Below are 18,401 nucleotides of genomic sequence, written 5' to 3'. Positions count from 1 at the left end.
TGAATAAATGTGTTATTTTTATTTCCTGCACTGTGCTATTGCCTTACTTATGAAAGCTATGGAAACAAAATACATTTAGGCCATGTGTGTATTTTGAACGTTGTCTGTGTGGCCACACACACACATTTACACACACAGAAAATGTTTTAGAATTGACAGACACCCAGACCTGCAAAGCATGGTTGTCTCATGCTATGGAGCCAAAAGAGAATGTGGACATGGTGGATCACTTCATGTCTTAATACAACTTAGGTTACGTCCCAATGTAGTGCACTGCATCCCAAAGTGGTGCACTATGTAGTAAATAAGGTGCCATGTGGGAGATGAGGGCTCCTTGACATAAACATGCACAAACAATTATGTTGCTTTTTGTCTTTCTGTGAGACTTGAAATCGCATGCTCTGGTTAAATGGGTAAATTGGTTTCATATTGGAGGACTGAGAGCACCACGCAACATGCACAAGAGACCTAAACAGCTTCTCAGAAGGCATTTTGACGTATCACAGGAGCACTTTGCAAATGGGAGTGTCTGTCTTTCTGTACAGACTGTTGAGAGGGGGGGATGAGAAGTGCTTAAATTCTGATTTGGAAAAGGGAGGTACATGCAACACTAGTAAAGGGGGAACGTGAAGAGATACAGACCTAGAGGTGCACTATCATTTATATGTGTATTCATTACTAGTGTGTATCTTTAGGATGTCCACACAAGAGATAAGAACTCCTAAAAAAGCTTTGTCTGGCATAGAACTTTTATACAACCTCCATATCTTTAGTGTCTAAACAAGACATGAAAAAACAAAAACGTGAAATACTTTTCATTTACCACTAAATATTTCAGCTAATAAGAGTGCATTCAAAGAAAATGATCATATCAATGTTTCAATGAGAAATGATTAAAATGTGTTGACATGTACAGCATTTTAGGACAATATTAATTAGAATAGAAAATGCAAAATCATCCTACGTTTAATTTAATGACTGCAAAAAGTACGAGATGGGACATATTGAACTCATTTGATATTTAACCGCTTGCTGTCATTTTGAAAATAACAGACCCTACATTTTAGATGACAACAAAACAACAAATACAGAAACAAACTCAAATGTAACTCAAAAGTATTATAACAGATCAGAAAGCATAAGACAAGGAGAAATAAACACAATCCTGAACATCCCATCATGTGATGGCAACTTTAAACATAAACACTAAAAAGGCACTGTCCCTACGTAAAAGAAATGCCTTGTTTCAACCCTGTCAAACTGAGGAGTTTGTGCTGATGTGAGAGAAAGTCCCTGGACTCTATAGACTGAATGTTGCATCACACAGTATCCAACTAGATTCATTATTTCATATGTTTTTCTAGAGAATAATTTCCTTTGAAAAAACTAGGAGCTATCAAGTTGACAAGCAGGTTTATGGTAGATTGGTCATTTTAGTGATTCAGGCTCTGTTGAACAGAGGTGCCCGTCTATTTCTAGCTACTGCATCATTAAGGCAAGAAGAGGAAAGCTCTAAAACATGGGTATTATTCATATATACTGTATATACAGAGTGCCTTCAGAAAGTATTTACACACCTTCACTTTTTCCACATTTTGTTGTGTTACAGCCTGAATTTAAATGGATTACATTTAGATTTTGTTGGTCACTGGCCTAGACCCAATACCCCTTTAAGCCAAAGTGGAATTATGTTTTTCAAAATATTTACAAATTAATTACAAATAAAAAGCTAAAATGTCTTGAGTCAATAAGTATTCAACCCATTTGTCATGGTAAGCCCAAAATAATTTGACTAAAATATTGCTAAACATGTCACAAAATAAGTTGCACGGACTCACTCTGTGTGCAATAATAGTGTTCAACATGAGTTTTGAATGACTACCTCATCTCTGTACCCCACACATACAATTATCTATGAGGTCTCTCAGTCAAGCAGTGAATTTCAAACACAGATTCAACCACAAAGACCAGAAAGGCTTTCCAATGCCTCGCAAAGAAGGGCACCTATTGGTAGTTGAAAAAACAAAACAAAAAAAACAGACATTGAATATCCCTTTGAACATGGTGAAGTTATTACTTACACTTTGGATGGTGTATCAATACACTGAGTCACTACAAAGATAAAGGTGTCCTTCCTAACTCAAGGAAACCGCTCAGGGATTTCACCATGAGGCCAGTGGTGACTTTAAAACAATTACAGAGTTTAATGGATGTGATAGGAGAAAACTGAGGGTTGATCAACAACATCGTAGTTACTCCACAATAATAACCTAATTGACAGAGTGAAAAGAAGGAAGCCTGAACAGAATAAAACCTATCCCAAAATATGCATCCTGTTTGCAACAAGGCACTAAAGTAATAAAACTGCAAAAAAATGTAGCAAAGCAATTAACTTCTTGTCCTGAACAAAGTGTTATGTTTGGGGCAAATCCAATACAACACATTACTGAATACCACTCTCATTAGCATAGTGGTGGCTGCATCATGTTATGGGTATGATTGTAATCGTTAAGGACTGGGGAGCTTTTCAGGATATAAAAAATAAACGGAATGGAGATAAGCAGGGGCAAAAACACCTGGTTCAGTCTGATTTCTACCAGACACTGGCAGATGAATTCATCTTACAGCAGGACAATAACCTAAAACACAAGGTCAAATCTACACTGGAGTTCCTTACCAAGAAGACAGTGAATGTTCCTGAGTGGCCGAGTTACAGTTAAACTTAAATCTTCTTGAAATTCTATGGGAAGACCTGAAAATGGTTGTCTAGCAATGATCAATGACCAATTTGGCATAGCTTGAAGAATTTAGAAAATAATAATGGGTAAATATTGTACAATCCAGATGTGTAAAGCTCTTAGAGACCTACCCAGATAGACTCACAGCTGTAATCGCTGCCAAAGGTGCTTCTACAAAGTACTGACTCAGGGGTGTGAACTTATGTAAATTATATATTTTTGTATTTAATTTTCAATAAATTTGCTAACATTTCTAAAAACATTGCATCTCAGTGCTAGAGGCATCACTCAGACACTGGTTCGATTCCAGGCTGTATCACAACCGGCCGTGATTGGGAGTCCCATAGGGCCCAGCGTCGTCCGGGTTAGGGTTTAGCAGTCATTGTAAATAAGAATTTGTTCTTAACTGGCTTGTCTAGTCAAATAAAGGTCAAATAAAAATAAAATAAATACATGTGTAATTGTGTGTAAATGAGTGAGAAGAAAATTATATATATTTCAGCCATTTTGAATTCAGGCTGTAACAACAAAATGTGGAATAGGTCAATGGGTATGAATACTTTCTGAAGGCACTGTATATGGAAATAATACATATGATTGTATAATGTATACTATATATGCATTTTTTTCTTAACAATATTTAATTTAGAGTACAATTAACAGTGCTGTAAGAAACAAGTGAATGCCTTCTTCAATTACAATATTCAACATTAGATTTACAATAAGGAATGGATATCCCAATCATTTTCAAAACCAGAAGATAACTCAACTGCATGCTTTCATAGTAACACTGAAGCATTGTGCAAGTGAAAGCTTTTCTCTTTGATTTTGCATAGGAACTGTTTGAGAGTTATTTACCCCACTATCACCTGTTCGAGCCGCACAATGAATAATACTTTTGATACCTCGTTTGTGTGGAGATGAAAATTGAGAAACAGTATCTAATTCATTCTTAATGCTCTTCAACTATACTTCAAATACATGCCATAGAAAAAAAGAGAAAAAACCTTTGAATAGCTGCTGGTTTTGTTCCCGAGAAAACACCACTGTTCTGGGAAGACGGTTGTTAATCCACCGGGCCTGTGTGCCTACCAGACCATCGGGAAAATACCAAACCAATACATTGACATTGTATCAACATCAAAGAAACAGTCAATCCGACATGCAAAACATTCCGGGCGACTATTAGGAACTCATGTTGAACAAGGAGGGAGCAGTCCTTTTTGCTCATCTGGTCTTTTGGCGTTCACCTCAACACACCTAAGATAGACTGTAACTGTGATTCAGTAAGCTGGGAGTGCTGAGAAACACATCGGATATGTGTGAGGAGAGAGACAGCCAGACGGTGGTCAACAGCAGAACTATCAATACGACGGGCTCTCTAAACATGTTTGACTGAGCCGGAGATAATAGACCAATACATCACTCCAATACATCACTGAAGATCTGTGCAGTATCACTGTCAGAAGCAAACAGCTTCACAGAGAGCAGTCCATCAGTTGGGAAATACATGTACATTCATGAAATAATAGTACCTTGCATTGTGGCTGTGAATATTCTTACGATAGAAAACAGAATAAGTCTCTCTCTCCTTTGGCAACAAAAGGACAGTGTTAATCATCGTCATCATCAATATATACCAGTTGAACATGGCTGATGATTTTTGAACATCACTAAAGGCCGTTAAAATAATCGTTAAAAAAAAAATCACACATTTTCACCATTGCCGCAAAACAGGTCCAGTTCTCTCAATGGCCAGTACATGTCAGTGTTTCTACATCCCTTCACCAGTCACAGAACAAGCTAAAGTGGCTGCCTTATTCCATGTCCGTCTATGTCGGTGTGTATGGGCACACACATACAGTACAGTTCCAGGCAACTAGTTTTCAAAGGATAAATACTATAAGAAACCACTTCTCTGCCTTGGTTTATACTCAGTGCGCAACCAGCGTTGAAGAGGACGGGGCATAATAATTCACCCCATATTTGTTCCAGCTCTTTGCAGATCCGTTCAGCAGTGCAGTCCTTCGACTGAATAAGAGAAAATACAAACTGAAACTGTAAAGGGCAATAATGAGAAATAAAAATGTAGAACATTATATTAACAACAACAAAAAACTATCAGGCAGTAACAGTCTCTGGAACATACACACTTTTGGCTCCCAGTATGATGACGACGCACAACTTCAGTGACCTTCGGTGACCTTCGGGTCCATGGCAAGATCCATCAAGCAAAGGTGTCCACAAAGAGGCACCTCAACACACTTAAACACTTCCAGCTTGAAATGAGATCGTTCAGATTCACCAACAAATGTTTCCTTGATGGATACGACCCATGGTAAAAAGTAGCTTGGTAGTTGTAACCTGTCTGACGACATGCGGTACCTAGAGTTGTTGGAGACAATTAAAGATTACATAACTTGCTGCAGAAACATTTCCTTCCAATGCAGACTTTTAGACTACAAATCTAGACAAACAAAAGGCCTAAAAGTAGAAAACCCTAAATATTAATATAACAAGATTAAAATAAATGGTGTATTTCATAGTTCCCTGCAATGACATCAGCTAAAGAGCTGACTTTCTCTTATACAAATGTGAATCCAAGCCAACGGGAGAATAGAAGATTCTGTCTTGTTTTATCATCAGGAAAGTGTTGGCTCATTTTCTTTCTTTTGCTTTGATTGCTATCTGTATATAACAGATATCCAGGGTAAATAAATGTACAGTGAAGGTAAGTGATGACAGCAAAGGGCTATTTTCCTTTGTCAATATCGAACAACATTTACAAAAACATCAACGATCAAAGTAAACTTAAACTCCACTTCGCAAACAAGCAAAAAAAAGTGTCTTGTTAAATGAATAGAAAAAAGGTACTATATAGTATTTATATATGAACAGAGCTGCAATTCTTCCTCTTGAAGAACATGTTTTTTGTAAGTGCTGTGATTCGTAGTCTGTGTGTAGTAGGCGTGTGTAGTCAAAGTTGCACCTGATGTGTTTCCGTCTTATAATCTAGTATCAACAGATTTCGTCACTTGATAATAATAGAAAATCTTGTCCTATGCCCTTAGGAGGCAGGGTTTGTTTTTGGTTCCTATGTTGAGTTTTGCCTTCTTTTTGCAGTGCCCTCCGGTAAGTGTGAGTGCATTGGGTGGAAGTGAGGCCAGGGTCACTCTGTGTAGTAAGGCGGAGAGAAGTGACTGTTGCGTTGTTGGAATGATCTGACACATGATGAGGTCTGATCAGGATGAGGGAGATGAGAGGTTATGCTAAGGTTTGTTTGAGGTCGAGGGTTAAGTTGGGGAGAGGCCCCTGCTGTTGATTTGGAGAGCAGTTCTCGGAGCCTCAGTAGCGGTGTGATTGGTGGGAGTACTGTGAGCTCTGCTGGGATGACGACGAGTATCCCTGGGACTGAGTGGAACCTTGGACGTTGCTTTGGTATCCAAGGCGGGAGCTGGAGTGCTGGAGAAGAGAAAAGAAAAGAATGGAGAGGAAATAGTAAACCGTTGATGTCTAGAGACCCCTGTCATTAATTATTTATCAGTCAGCACCACTGGAAAATACCATTGTATATTTCAACCTTGCATGGGGTTTGAGAATAAATAATTCAATAACTGTACCTTGGGAGACCTTGAGGGAGGGAAATGACTTTTGTTGGCAATGTTTTCAATTGTAAAGCTGGCTGAATAATTTACAGATCAAGAATGAGTCCCATAGAAAAGCATGACGCATTGCCACAGATCTGTAGTGTTTATCAACATACCTCTGTGGCTTTCCACTGTTGTTTTACTTGGCATCCAAAGATGTGGTCTACTTCTCACCGATTTATAACAGAATGAGCAAGAGACTACCAACCCAATTCGGAGCAATTTACAGCGCCATGACAATTCTATATCCTAAACAGTATACTGTATATCACGCGACATAGCAAAACGTGCACAAGCGGCTGATGCCAAAAACCTGCTGCATGTTTTATTGTTTCATGACGTAAAAACAGGACCGTTTCTTTGTGCTCTGTATTTTTCTCAATGATTCCTATGATTGCTTTTGTGGGTCTGAATAAATAAATGATCTGGGGGATTGAGCCACCACATCAATAGATGTCAAAAGAAGGGCTACCTAACCACCTTATACTACAGCTATAAAGAAAGCCGGCTCTGAATCTGATGACTGATTACGGACCGTGACTCACTTTAACCAGCTCAGACTGGGCCTAAGGCCAAATGTCCTAAAAAGGCAACAAAAAAAAGGCAGAAGTCACTGGCCTTCAGATGAGAAACCCTTCTTCTGAGCCACCAGAGTTGCCCTGAGGACCTGCTGCTGGACTGGGACCCAGAGGGCTTGGGTGGAGGGTGGAGGGGAAGGGAGCAGAATGTGGCTGAAACTCCTGAAGTATGGAGACCTTGTAAAAAAAAGACATACTCCCATACATCTCTGACTGCAACCCCACGCAACCCTGTCTAGCAGTCTATCTATCCGCACTCACAGAGAGAGAGGGGGAGCGAGTGGTGCACATTGTGATACCATAGCCTTGGGGAGAGTGATCAATGAGGAGAAAATTAGGGCGCGGAATGTGACGCCACAGCAAGCTAGCTCTCTGTTCCACTCGGTCTGCCCATCCAGAAAGCAAGGGGATATTTATACATCTGTTCTGGTGAGTCTTGAATTTGAAGAGCCCAGCAGCTGTCCACATGCAGCCTCAGCCCCCTGCTAAATATAGCCTAGTCAGTCAGTCAGTCTAGCAGCACCCCACACGGCCCGGGCCAAGCCAGGAGACACCTCTGAACAGACCACAGTTGTGGTCCGGACAAGGTCAGGGAGGTCACCTTTATCTCACCTTCCTCATACGTAATAAGACTCTCTCTTCCTCTCTACCACATTCTCCACTCTGTCCCCTTTATCAGTCACTACTCCAGTCACCCGAGCCACGGACTGTTCACTCTGTTACCATCTGGCAAGCGGTATCGGAGTAGCTTCTTCCACCAGGCCATCAGACTGCTGAAAGGTTAAACCACCTTAGAGACTATCTGCACATTAGAGATGATTTGCATGGACTACCCACGCATCCAACCCTTACACACACACACACAGTCAACTCTGCTGTTCTAATACATACTGTTGATTCCACTACCCACTTTATACACTGAGTGTACAAAACATTAAGGACACCTGTTCTTTCCATGATATAGACTGACCAAGTGAAAGCTATAATCCCTTCAACCTTGTGGAAAGCTTTTGACACCTTGTAGAGTCCCCCCCCCCGCCGCCAAAAGATAGAGCAAGCGCCAAGAGGGGGAACAACAGTGATAGGGCAGCACAATGTTTAGCTTACACCTTTATCAGCAGGCTAGTGTGCGAACTAGAAGAAGGACACTATCATCCTGATATAACATGACCTGTATTCCCACTAGATAGCACAATGCTCCGCTCTGGTCTGAGTTGAGGCTGTTGTGTCTTTTCACAAGTGTTGCACGTCCCTGACATCCCCTGCTGTACGTATCTTTGCTCTCTAGTCAAATCATCAATAAAGGAACCTGTTGTTAATCATCAATAAAAGAACACAAGTTCCTTCGGGTCTCCCAAGGGCCTATATTGACATTTTGGATGCAGTAATATGTTGACATTTTGAATCAATTACATTTGCTGACATTTGGATTAAGCACATTTAAATCTCAACTCCAGATAATAAATGTAGGGATGCTCCTCAAAAGACAACAACCACAAGCGATCAACCATTGGTGACTGAAGCGATGTCTACGCCTTTCATCTCCTTTCAACGAAAATGGACAGTAACACTATGGATAAGTGTATAGCTGTAAAAACTCTAACCTGGTACTCAGACTGGTGGACCCCAGTGCCGGAGGAGGCCCCAGAGGGCCCGATCCGAGGTTTCTTGTTTGGAGGCCCCTGGTCCTGGCCGTGCTGGAGGCCTCCACCTTTGTTGGCTCCCGTAGCACCTGTGTTACCGTTGGTCTGGGCAGAGGTCTGTTGGGTGGAGGCTTGCTGGGTGCCGCTCTGCTGCTGGGCCTGGGCCTGGGCTGTCGTCTGCTGGTGCTGTTGGGCCTGGTTCTGATGGAGGACAAACACACACAAGTGTTCAGTTAGAGACTGACACCCTGACAGGTTCCTTCGAGTATAACTCTGTTGTAATGTTGTAATCTGCCATTGTGCACCAACACACTCACAGATTCCTTTGAGTAACAGTGTAGTCAGACATTCATACACAATGTCCATAAGGTCACTATGGAAAATGCTCACTCAGAAAATGGCATCAAGGCAACATTGCTGTGCAAAAACAGCCAAATGAACAATGTTTCACTGATCCATCATTGTACCCAGTATTGTGGTCAGGGGTTTGTTTGCTCAGAGTCCTCAGCCCAGCTTACCAATTCTCAACCACAGGAGGTGGGTAGCACCTGGCTGGAGTGGAATGGGATCAAATACATGGTTTCCGTGTGTTTGATGTCATTCCATTCGCTCCGTTCCCACCATTATGAGCAGTCCTCCCCTCAGCAGCCTCCTGTGTTCTCAACCTATCCACAACCACAAGGCTGAGACATGTGAACTTTAGAGTCAGCGAAAACAAGAGTGGTGTAAAGTACTTAAGTAAAAATACTTTAAATTACTACTTAAGTCATTTTTTGTGGTATCTGTACTTTACTATTTCTATTTTCGACTACTTTTTACTTCACTACAAAATATTGTACTTTTTACTCCATACATTTCCCTTGACACCCAAAAGTACTCGTTACATTTTGAATGCTTAGCAGGACAGGAAAATAGTCAATTTCCCACACTTATCAACCAAACATCCCTGGTCATCCCTATGGCCTCTGATCTGGCAAGTTCACTAAACACACATACTTTGTTTGTAAATTATGTCTGAATGTGCCCATGGATTTCCAAATATAAGGAATGTGAAATTATTTCTAATTTTACTTTTGATACTTAAAACCTCTCTGGGATATGTGGGACGGTAGCGTCCCACCTGGCCAACATCCAGTGAAAATGCAGAGCGCCAAATTCAAATAAATTACTATAAAAATGTAACTTTCATGAAATCACACATTCAATATACCAAATTAAAGCTACACTTGTTGTGAATCCAGCCAACGTGTCAGATTTCAAAAATGCTTTACGGCGAAAGCAAACAATGCTATTATCTGAGGATAGCACCCCAGCAAACAATCACAGACCATCATATTTCAAACCTCCCGGCGCGACACAAAACGCAGAATAAAGATATAATTCATGCCTTACCTTTGACGAGCTTCTTCTGTTGGCACTCCAATATGTCCCATAAACATCACAAATGGTCCTTTTGTTCGATTAATTCCATCGATATATATCCAAAATGTAAATTTATTTGGCGCATTTGATCCAGAAAAACACCGGTTCCAACTCGCTCAACATGACTACAAAAGTTACCTGTAAGCTTTGTCCAAACATTTCAAATTACTGTTGTAATACAACTTTAGGTATTTTTTAACGTAAATAATCGATAAAATTGAAGACGGGATGATCTGTGTTCAATACCGGAGGAAAACAATGCATGCTTTCTGGTCACACGCCTCTAACAAACAGTACACTTCACTCGAGCCTCACTCTGAACATGGCTACTTCTTCATTTCTCAAAGGAAAAACCTCAACCAATTTCTAAAGACTGTTGACATCCAGTGGAAGCGATAGGAACTGCAGGAAAGTCCCTTAGAAATCTGGATTCCCAATGAAATCCAATTGAAAAGAGAGTGACCTCAAAAAAATTAAAATCTGAATGGTTTGTCCTCGGTGTTTTGCCTGGCAAATAAGTTCTGTTATAGTCACAGACATGATTCAAACAGTTTTAGAAACTTCAATGTGTTTTCTATCCAATACTAATACTAATATGCATATATTAGCATCTGGGACTGAGTAGGAGGCAGTTTACTATGGGCACGCTATTCATCCAAAAGTGAAAATGCTGCCCCCTATCCCAGAGAAGTTTTAAGTATATTTTAAACCAAATACTTTTAGAATTTTACTGAAGTAGAATTTTACTGGGTGACTTTTACTTGAGTCATTTTCTATTAAAAGGTATCTATACTTTTAATCAAGTATGACAGTTGGGTACTTTTTACACAACTGGAAAACAATGAGTCCCTCTCATTACCCTCTTGGCCCAGGTTGGTAGAGGCCCTGCAGCCTTCATGACGGCTGCTCTGAGGCAACACTTGTATCAGGTGTTGCCTACTTGAAAACAGCTGCTAATGTGATGTAGGGCTGTGGAATGGCAGAAACCGCTCCGTGAGGAGGGGACTGGTATCTTTCTGGCTGTAGTACACACATGCACTCCCTTTCACCTCGTATACACTGATTTGGCTCGGTGTCATACAAGCACCTGCTTTCTGTATGGTCTGGCATATTCATAACATGGTGTTAGATACTCATGCTGCGGAACCAGCCAGCCTACATGATCAGTAAGACTATTGTCCAAATAGTCTGTAGCCTATCTTCTATCAGGGGAAAGGCTTAACATTAGTGAGATTTACCTTAAGTGAGATATGCATAGAGAGCTTAGTGAGATATGCAGGGGTGCAACTTTGGTTTTAGAAGTGGGGGGTGACATTTTTTATATATACATATTTTTTATCCAGCCGGATAAACACTCCAAACAGCCTACCCGACCACTCGGAGGCGTCCACATTATCCTAAAGCACACCGTTGCCTTGTTTTGTATCACATTCCAATGATAAAACTGGGGGGGCAAAAATGCAATTACAGAGTGTGTGGGTGGGGGGGGCACATGTCCCCAGTTAAAGTTGCGGCCCTGGAGGTATGCATCGAGAGTGTATGGCAGAGAAGGCCTGCGATTTCCTCTTGATTCGTATCTCACTCATCCACCGGTGGCCTATGAACTATAGACCACCACCTGACGAATTCAGTTTTACCTAACTTCTTTTATTTTCTTATCTTTATTTAGCCCGTGTGCTATCAGGGGGCAGGCTAACTGGAGTGCCTTCACTTCCAGAGGTCAGTGGACCTCTTCTGGAGTGCTAGGTGCAGCTGCTGCTGTTTGTGCAGCTTGTCCTTATTATCCCATGGCATGCCATTCCCTCTCCTAAAACACTGACTCCTTTAGTGCATAGGACACAAGTAGAGATGAAAGTGGATCAGATGCGAACTCATACTGCAGCGGGATATGTGATCCTGAGGCTCATGCGGCAGCGGGATATGTGATCCGGAGGCTCATGCTGCAGCAGGATATGTGATCCTGAGGCTCATGCTGCAGCGGGATATGTGATCCGGAGGCTCATGCTGCAGCAGGATATGTGATCCTGAGGCTCATGCGGCAGCGGGATATGTGATCCGGAGGCTCATGCTGCAGCAGGATATGTGATCCAGATGCCAATGCTGCAGCATAATATGTGATCCGGAGGCAGTGTCTTAGGCAAGTGGGTCCCAAACCCCTTCCCTCATTTTGCCATGTCTTGTGTGTGTTCACGTGATAGCTGAGTGACTCAAACATTACAACAAAATCAATGGCCTACCCTCCTGAGTGGCGCAGTGGTCTAAGGCACTGCATCGCAGTGCTAGCTGTGCCACTTGAGATCCTGGCATCGAGTCCAGGCTCTGTCGCAGCTGGCTGTGACCGGGAGACCAATGGGGCGGCGTACAATTGGCCCAGCGTCATCCGGGTTAGCGGTGGGTATGGCCGGCAGGGATGTCCTTGTCCCATCGCGCTCTAGCAACTCCAGTGGCGGGCCTGGCGCATGCACGCTGACACGGTCGCCAGGTGTACTGTGTTTCCTCCGACACATTGGTGTGGCTGGCTTCCGGGTTAAGCAGGCATTGTGTCAAGAAGCAGTGCGGCTTGGTTGAGTAGTGTTTCGGAGGACGCACGGCTCTCGACCATCGCCTCTCCCAAGTCCGCATGGGAGTTGCATCGATGAGACAAGACTAACAACCAATTGGATACCACGAAATTGGGGAGAAAAGGGAAAAAAAAAAAAAACATTTACACAAACAAAAAAACAAACATCTATGGCCTAAAAAACAGAGATGGGCTAGTTGATTTGGAGTTAAAAATAGCTAAGGTCTGCAATGACAAGAGAAACAGCTGATACACTACTTAGTTGAATGCACAAGGTGCAATTTCGAAATTATTACAACTTTGAAGAGTAAGTTGAAAGCCTGACTGAGTTCCTTAAAACATTAAAAATAATAAAACAAGAGGGACTTACATGTAGAGGCGTAACTTAGCTTGACATGTTGGCAATGGAATTTGAAATGATGCCGACATGACCAGATTGTGATTTATAAATGGACCGTTTTTGGAACGTGTAAACAACAACAGGGATTGTGTAAAGGCGGGGATGCAGGGCTGTGTTCCAAAGAAAACCACGACAAGTCTGCTGGCTCTAGTTCCTCAACGGCATAGCTATGAGAGACTCTTCTTTGAGTCATAAAATGCATTACGTAGGACCTGTGCACACTTTGGAGAGGCGTGTGGCCACTTGGAGACACCAGTTAGAACTCTCCCTCTTGTCTTATGTTGCACCTACCCACATTTCCATTAATATTCTTATGTTACTGAATGTATCCAGAGTATTTTCAGTCTTCAAATCTGTCAAAGTACAGTAAATGTAAAATGCACATAAAATCAACAGTGTAATATTTGGATTCAGTCTTGTGTCAGATGAACTGTTTTGGCCTCACATTTAGTCTAATAACTTTCCAATAATCTCCAAACTGTTCCCTTTTCATTGCCACCATGGTTATGCATATGCTTTCCATATTCCTTCTGTAAGACACATTTCAATTTATTCCTATCTATATACAGTGCATTCGGAAAGTATGTTTCTACAACTTGATTGGTCCACCTGTGGTGAACTCAATTGATTGGACATGATTTGGAAAGGCACACACCTGTCTATATAAGGTCACACAGTTGACAGTGCAAATGCACACAATGTCAGAGCAAAAAGCAAGCCATGAGGTCGAAGGAATTATCCGTAGAGCTCCGAGACAGGATTGTGTCGAGGGACAGACATGGGGAAGGGTACCATTTTTTTTTCAGCATTGAAGGTCCCCAAGAACACAGTGGCCTCAACCATTCTTAAATGGAAGAAGTTTGGAACCACCAAGACTCTTCCTACAGCTGGCCGCCCTGCCAAACTGAGCAATCATGGGAGAAGGGCCTTGGTCAGGTAGGCAGGGACTGGGAGACTAGTCAGGATCGAGGCAAAGATGAATGGCGCAAAGTACAGAGAGGTCCATAATGAAAACCTTCTCCGGGGCGCTCAGGTCCTCAGACCGGGGTGAAGGTTCACCTTCCAACAGGACAACGACCCTAAGCACACAGCCAAGACAACGCAGGAGTGTCTTCGGGACAAGTCTCAATGTCCTTAAGTGTCCCAGCCAGAGCCCAATCGAACATTTCTGGAACATCTCTGGAGAGACCTGAAAATAGCTGTGCAGTAACGCTCCCCATCCAACCTGACAGAGCTTGAGAGGATCTGCAGAGAAGAATGGGAGAAACTCCCCAAATACAGGTGTGCCAAGCTTGTAGGTCATACCCAAGAAGTCTCGAGGCTGTAATCTCTGCAAAAGGTGCTTCAACAAAGTACTAAGTAAAAGGTCTGAATAGTTATGTAAATGTATATATATATCTTTTTTTTTATTAGCAAAAAAATCTTTAAACTGTTTTTGCTTTGTCATTATGGGGTATTGTGTGTTTATTGGTGAGGGGAAAAAAACTATTCAATCAATTTTAGAAAAAGGCTGTAACGTAACAAAATGTGGAAAAAGTCAAGGGGTCTGAATACTTTCCAAATGCACCGCAGGCCAATTCCCACGAGTGTAAGGGGTTAAGGTGTTTTGGGTATTTTTAGACAGCATGATGGCAGTTGTTAATAACAGCAAATGGCTAAGGATTGTCAATTGTGAGGGGTTCTCGATGCATATCTTAGTATTTCACTTTTAGTCTATAGCCCAAACCATTCCACCAAAACTCTATTTACCTTCTCTGTTTTTTCTTCCGGCTCATCTTCGTTCAGAAACTCTCGTTTCGGGTAAGGTATCTGACATCCGGCAAATACACTACAGGAGAAAATGAAACGAGGGATACACACAATCATTTGTTTGTGAAATAACTGAGTAGCTGGGTGTGGTGCGTACAAATAAAAAAAATCTATGTCAAGAAACCAAATCACAACCAGGCTGACCAAGATAAAAACAGGAATCTAGAAATTCAAAACATACCAGACTATGAAATCACAATTCAAGGAATGATTTGGAAGTGCTCTGTTTTAAGTTCACTGAAGCAACGACCTCCATTGTTAGTTTATCAAACAGACTTCTCACGATGACGATGTGAATGGGTTCATGTGTGGAGAGGGTGGCTATGATCATGACCGAGTTTGGAAAATAAAGTTTAGTAGGTCTCACTCTGAGGTTGGTAAGGGGTCCTCCAGGAAATAGGGGTCCTGCAGTGCCTGCTCAGAAGTAATCCTTTTGGTGGGGTCCATTGTGAGGAGTTTCTGGAGCTAAAAAGTAGTGGATGAACACTAAGTTAGTGGTGCCAAGCAAACCCAATCAGCCAGCCAGGCGTATTGGTTTTACAGCTCTTATATCTAGATTGGTCCTTATCATATACTCTCCAGTGTAAATCAAGGTAGTAGTAGCATGCCCTCCATAAACTGGCAATTAAAGTTCAAGAATATACTAGTTACTAGACAGTGTGCTTACCAACAGGAAAACCTTGCTGTCAGGTTTGACTTTATGCTTCTCCATGTATTTGATGAGGCTGCTATTTGCATACCTGTGAATGGGTGAAGCACAGCACATGTAAAACAGACATCTTATAGCAAGTGAATAGTCTCAGAAGGCTGTCAGCCTGAGAGAAAGTTTCAGATGTAATGTTCAATGTGGGCGAGGGGTTCAGGTATCTTTTGAGAGCCGAGAAAGCCCAGGTACGGTCAGAATGTCAAGCCTTCTCCACTCACGTCGTTCTCCTGAAGTCTTTCTGAAGGGTGGGGTACTCGGGCATCTTCCTGATGTCCTCCCAATCTTTATCTGACCAAATTCAAAAAACAGACAAAACTTCAGGTCACTTTAACCCAATTCTTATACTTGCTGCCTTCAGAGGATAATGTAATCTACTGTACATATTGTACGACAACAAGTACAAGAGAAGGACAAGGTTGATGTTGAGGACTTTACCAAAATACTATACGTCACGACTTTCATGACTGTGAGAATCTAACTGGGTTCTTAATGAATGTTCTACATGGTCTCATCGGGTGTGTGTGTGTGTGTGTGTGTGTGTGTGTGTGTGTGTGTGTGTGTGTGTGTGTGTGTGCTGGTCAGACCTGCTGGGAAGCCCATGACACTGAATATCCTGTCCAGCTGGTCGTGGTGGAAGGGGTTACTGGTCTTAATGTCCTCCTGGCGACAGTGGAAGATGGGCTCGGACGTCAGCAGCTCCGCAAAGATGCAGCCAATCGCCCAAATGTCTGCATCAGATAGACAAGCGGTTAGCAATTAAACAGAGTGGTCCGGGCCTATACCTTAGCAGGAGCAGACACAAATGAAACTCGTCTAAACTTGAAGGTGTATCCGAATATCTCTCACACTAATGGAGACTGGACAGTCACAGGAGTTTCCTCTTAAGAATTCATCTTAGGAATTTGGCTGTACCCTGCAATTACATCTGCAACCCTGTGCATAAACTCATATAATCTCATATGTGATGGCTGTAGTGTATGCCTAGGGCCTTTCAGTGTGTTGGCCTGCTATATGCATCATGGCAGACACCCTGGCTTCGGCTAGGGGCACTCTAGAGTAACATATGCTATTCCTATACAGTAGGCCGTCCATTCACTGCTGTACATGTAGAGAAAAACAGGGCAATTCAAGGTGTGCTACCAAATGAATGTCAAAACTTAGGGCAAAGAAAACTATGTCATTACAAATGACATAGAATGAATCATTAGATTGTTCACTACAATATAACATTACTATATTTATGCTTGACAGTGTTGATTAAATAAGAATGTTAATTTGCTGTGACCGTTGCTAGTTTAGACTGCGCCGCTCTTGGTTATATCTTCATATTTGGCGTTGTGAGGTGGTACCATTTGGAGGTGTTTCAATCAAAATATCACCTATATATCACCTATATCCCCTGGCAAGACGGGGGGCACTAAAATATTTTGCCCGCGAGGAAGGGCGGACCCAACCAAATATCGCTTAGGGCCCCAAAAAGGCTAGACATACTCTCCTTACTGTAAGTGCAAATATGGTCTGAGTAAAAAAATCAAAAGAGCAAAGTCCTACAGGTCTGTCTGTCTTGGTCGATTTTTAATACATTTTCATCTAATCTCTGTGCTTTGTTTGCAAAATAGGAAGCATGTGTTAGGTATGAACATAATTAAGTTACACAATAACTTTTCTGCAATGTCTTTTGATGTACACTCTCCTGTGTATTGTCCAAACGGACAGTGAAGCTAAAATATTTAATTTGGCTCTATACTCCAGCATTTTGGATTTGAGATCAAATCTTTTATATATATATATATATATATATATATATATATATATATATATATATATATATATATATATATAAAAGATTTGATCTCAAATCCAAAATGCTGGAGTATAGAGCCAAATTAAATATTTTTTCAGTATAGAATATCAGCTTTTATTTGAGGGTGTTTTCATACATATCTGTTTTACTGTTTAGAAATTAGTTTTGTATTTAATCCCATATTCCTAACACGCAATGATTACATCAAGTTTTTGGATGCATTTGCAGTTGGTTTGTGTTTCAGATTATGCTGTGCCCAATAAAAATGAATGGTAAATAACGTTGTTGTCGAGATACAGAGTTTGCTTGTAAGTCTATTTGGCAAGGAAACTGAAGCGAGCTGTAGTTTCGGTTGCCTGCTTCAGTTTATGAGCCTTTTATTAAAGAATGTAAAACCATGTTCTGTCTAGTTGCTGCTTTTCATTCAATCATATAGCTAGCTGTTCTTTAGGCTATGGCATAAAATCAATTAGTTCATATGGGCAGAAAATTATATATATTTTTTTGAATTTTAGGTTTTTAGAGACACAAGGTAATAAGATCCTCTATGATTAAATGGATGGGAGTCCATCTGTTACTGGCTTATCACCATCATCATGATTTACAACATCCAAATTCACCAAATCATTTGTTTATAAGCCCACTAGGCTACTCATCGGTTGTCAATATATATCCTGAATGACAGTAAGGAAAATACCTTGAGTGTTCGCGCAATAGCCTAGACTCATTGTCCAATCCGACGCACAGAAACATATGAAAACATGAACTCATTACCTTGATGCTTTCCCTGTTAAATCTTCTAGACCCTGCTGCAAATCAAGCAGACAACAGCAGATAATCAACACAAATGTAATGCTATTGGATCACAACTGTCTTCACTGACAACGAATGAGACAAATATATTCTGGACATTCTACCGAACACCGTTTTCCACAGTTGCTGTTTTTGCATCATGTGCTATAGGCCTATCACAACAGCGGTTTGTCACTTGACTGTCATTCAGAAAAATATTTCCTGGGTGGTCGACAATATCACTAGGCCTAACGAAACAGCTGGATACCAAATGCGCATCCAACATGTAAATCTATTAGCCT

The 18,401-nt window shown here is 41.4% G+C and overlaps 1 protein-coding gene across 3 annotated transcripts in view; it reads right to left on the bottom strand.

Annotated features, from left to right (window-relative positions):
- Nucleotides 1-18,401, bottom strand: part of LOC129825015 (cyclin-dependent kinase 19) — a 60,248-nt gene continuing 41,847 nt past the window's right edge. For all 3 annotated transcript variants that reach the window (XM_055884652.1, XM_055884653.1, XM_055884651.1), the window contains exons 7-13: nt 16,088-16,231; nt 15,722-15,791; nt 15,465-15,537; nt 15,165-15,262; nt 14,738-14,816; nt 8,568-8,807; nt 1-6,200 (exon numbers count right to left, since the gene is read on the bottom strand). In XM_055884652.1, the coding sequence (XP_055740627.1) occupies nt 6,084-6,200; nt 8,568-8,807; nt 14,738-14,816; nt 15,165-15,262; nt 15,465-15,537; nt 15,722-15,791; nt 16,088-16,231 (821 nt within the window). In that variant the 3' untranslated portion in view covers nt 1-6,083. The remainder of the gene's footprint in view (nt 6,201-8,567; nt 8,808-14,737; nt 14,817-15,164; nt 15,263-15,464; nt 15,538-15,721; nt 15,792-16,087; nt 16,232-18,401) is intronic.

The sequence above is a fragment of the Salvelinus fontinalis genome, chromosome 27, assembly GCF_029448725.1.
Source record: "Salvelinus fontinalis isolate EN_2023a chromosome 27, ASM2944872v1, whole genome shotgun sequence".
Classification (NCBI taxonomy): domain Eukaryota; kingdom Metazoa; phylum Chordata; class Actinopteri; order Salmoniformes; family Salmonidae; genus Salvelinus; species Salvelinus fontinalis.
The sequence above is the reverse complement of the archived record's forward strand: the minus strand, read 5'-3'. Positions and strand labels throughout refer to the sequence as shown.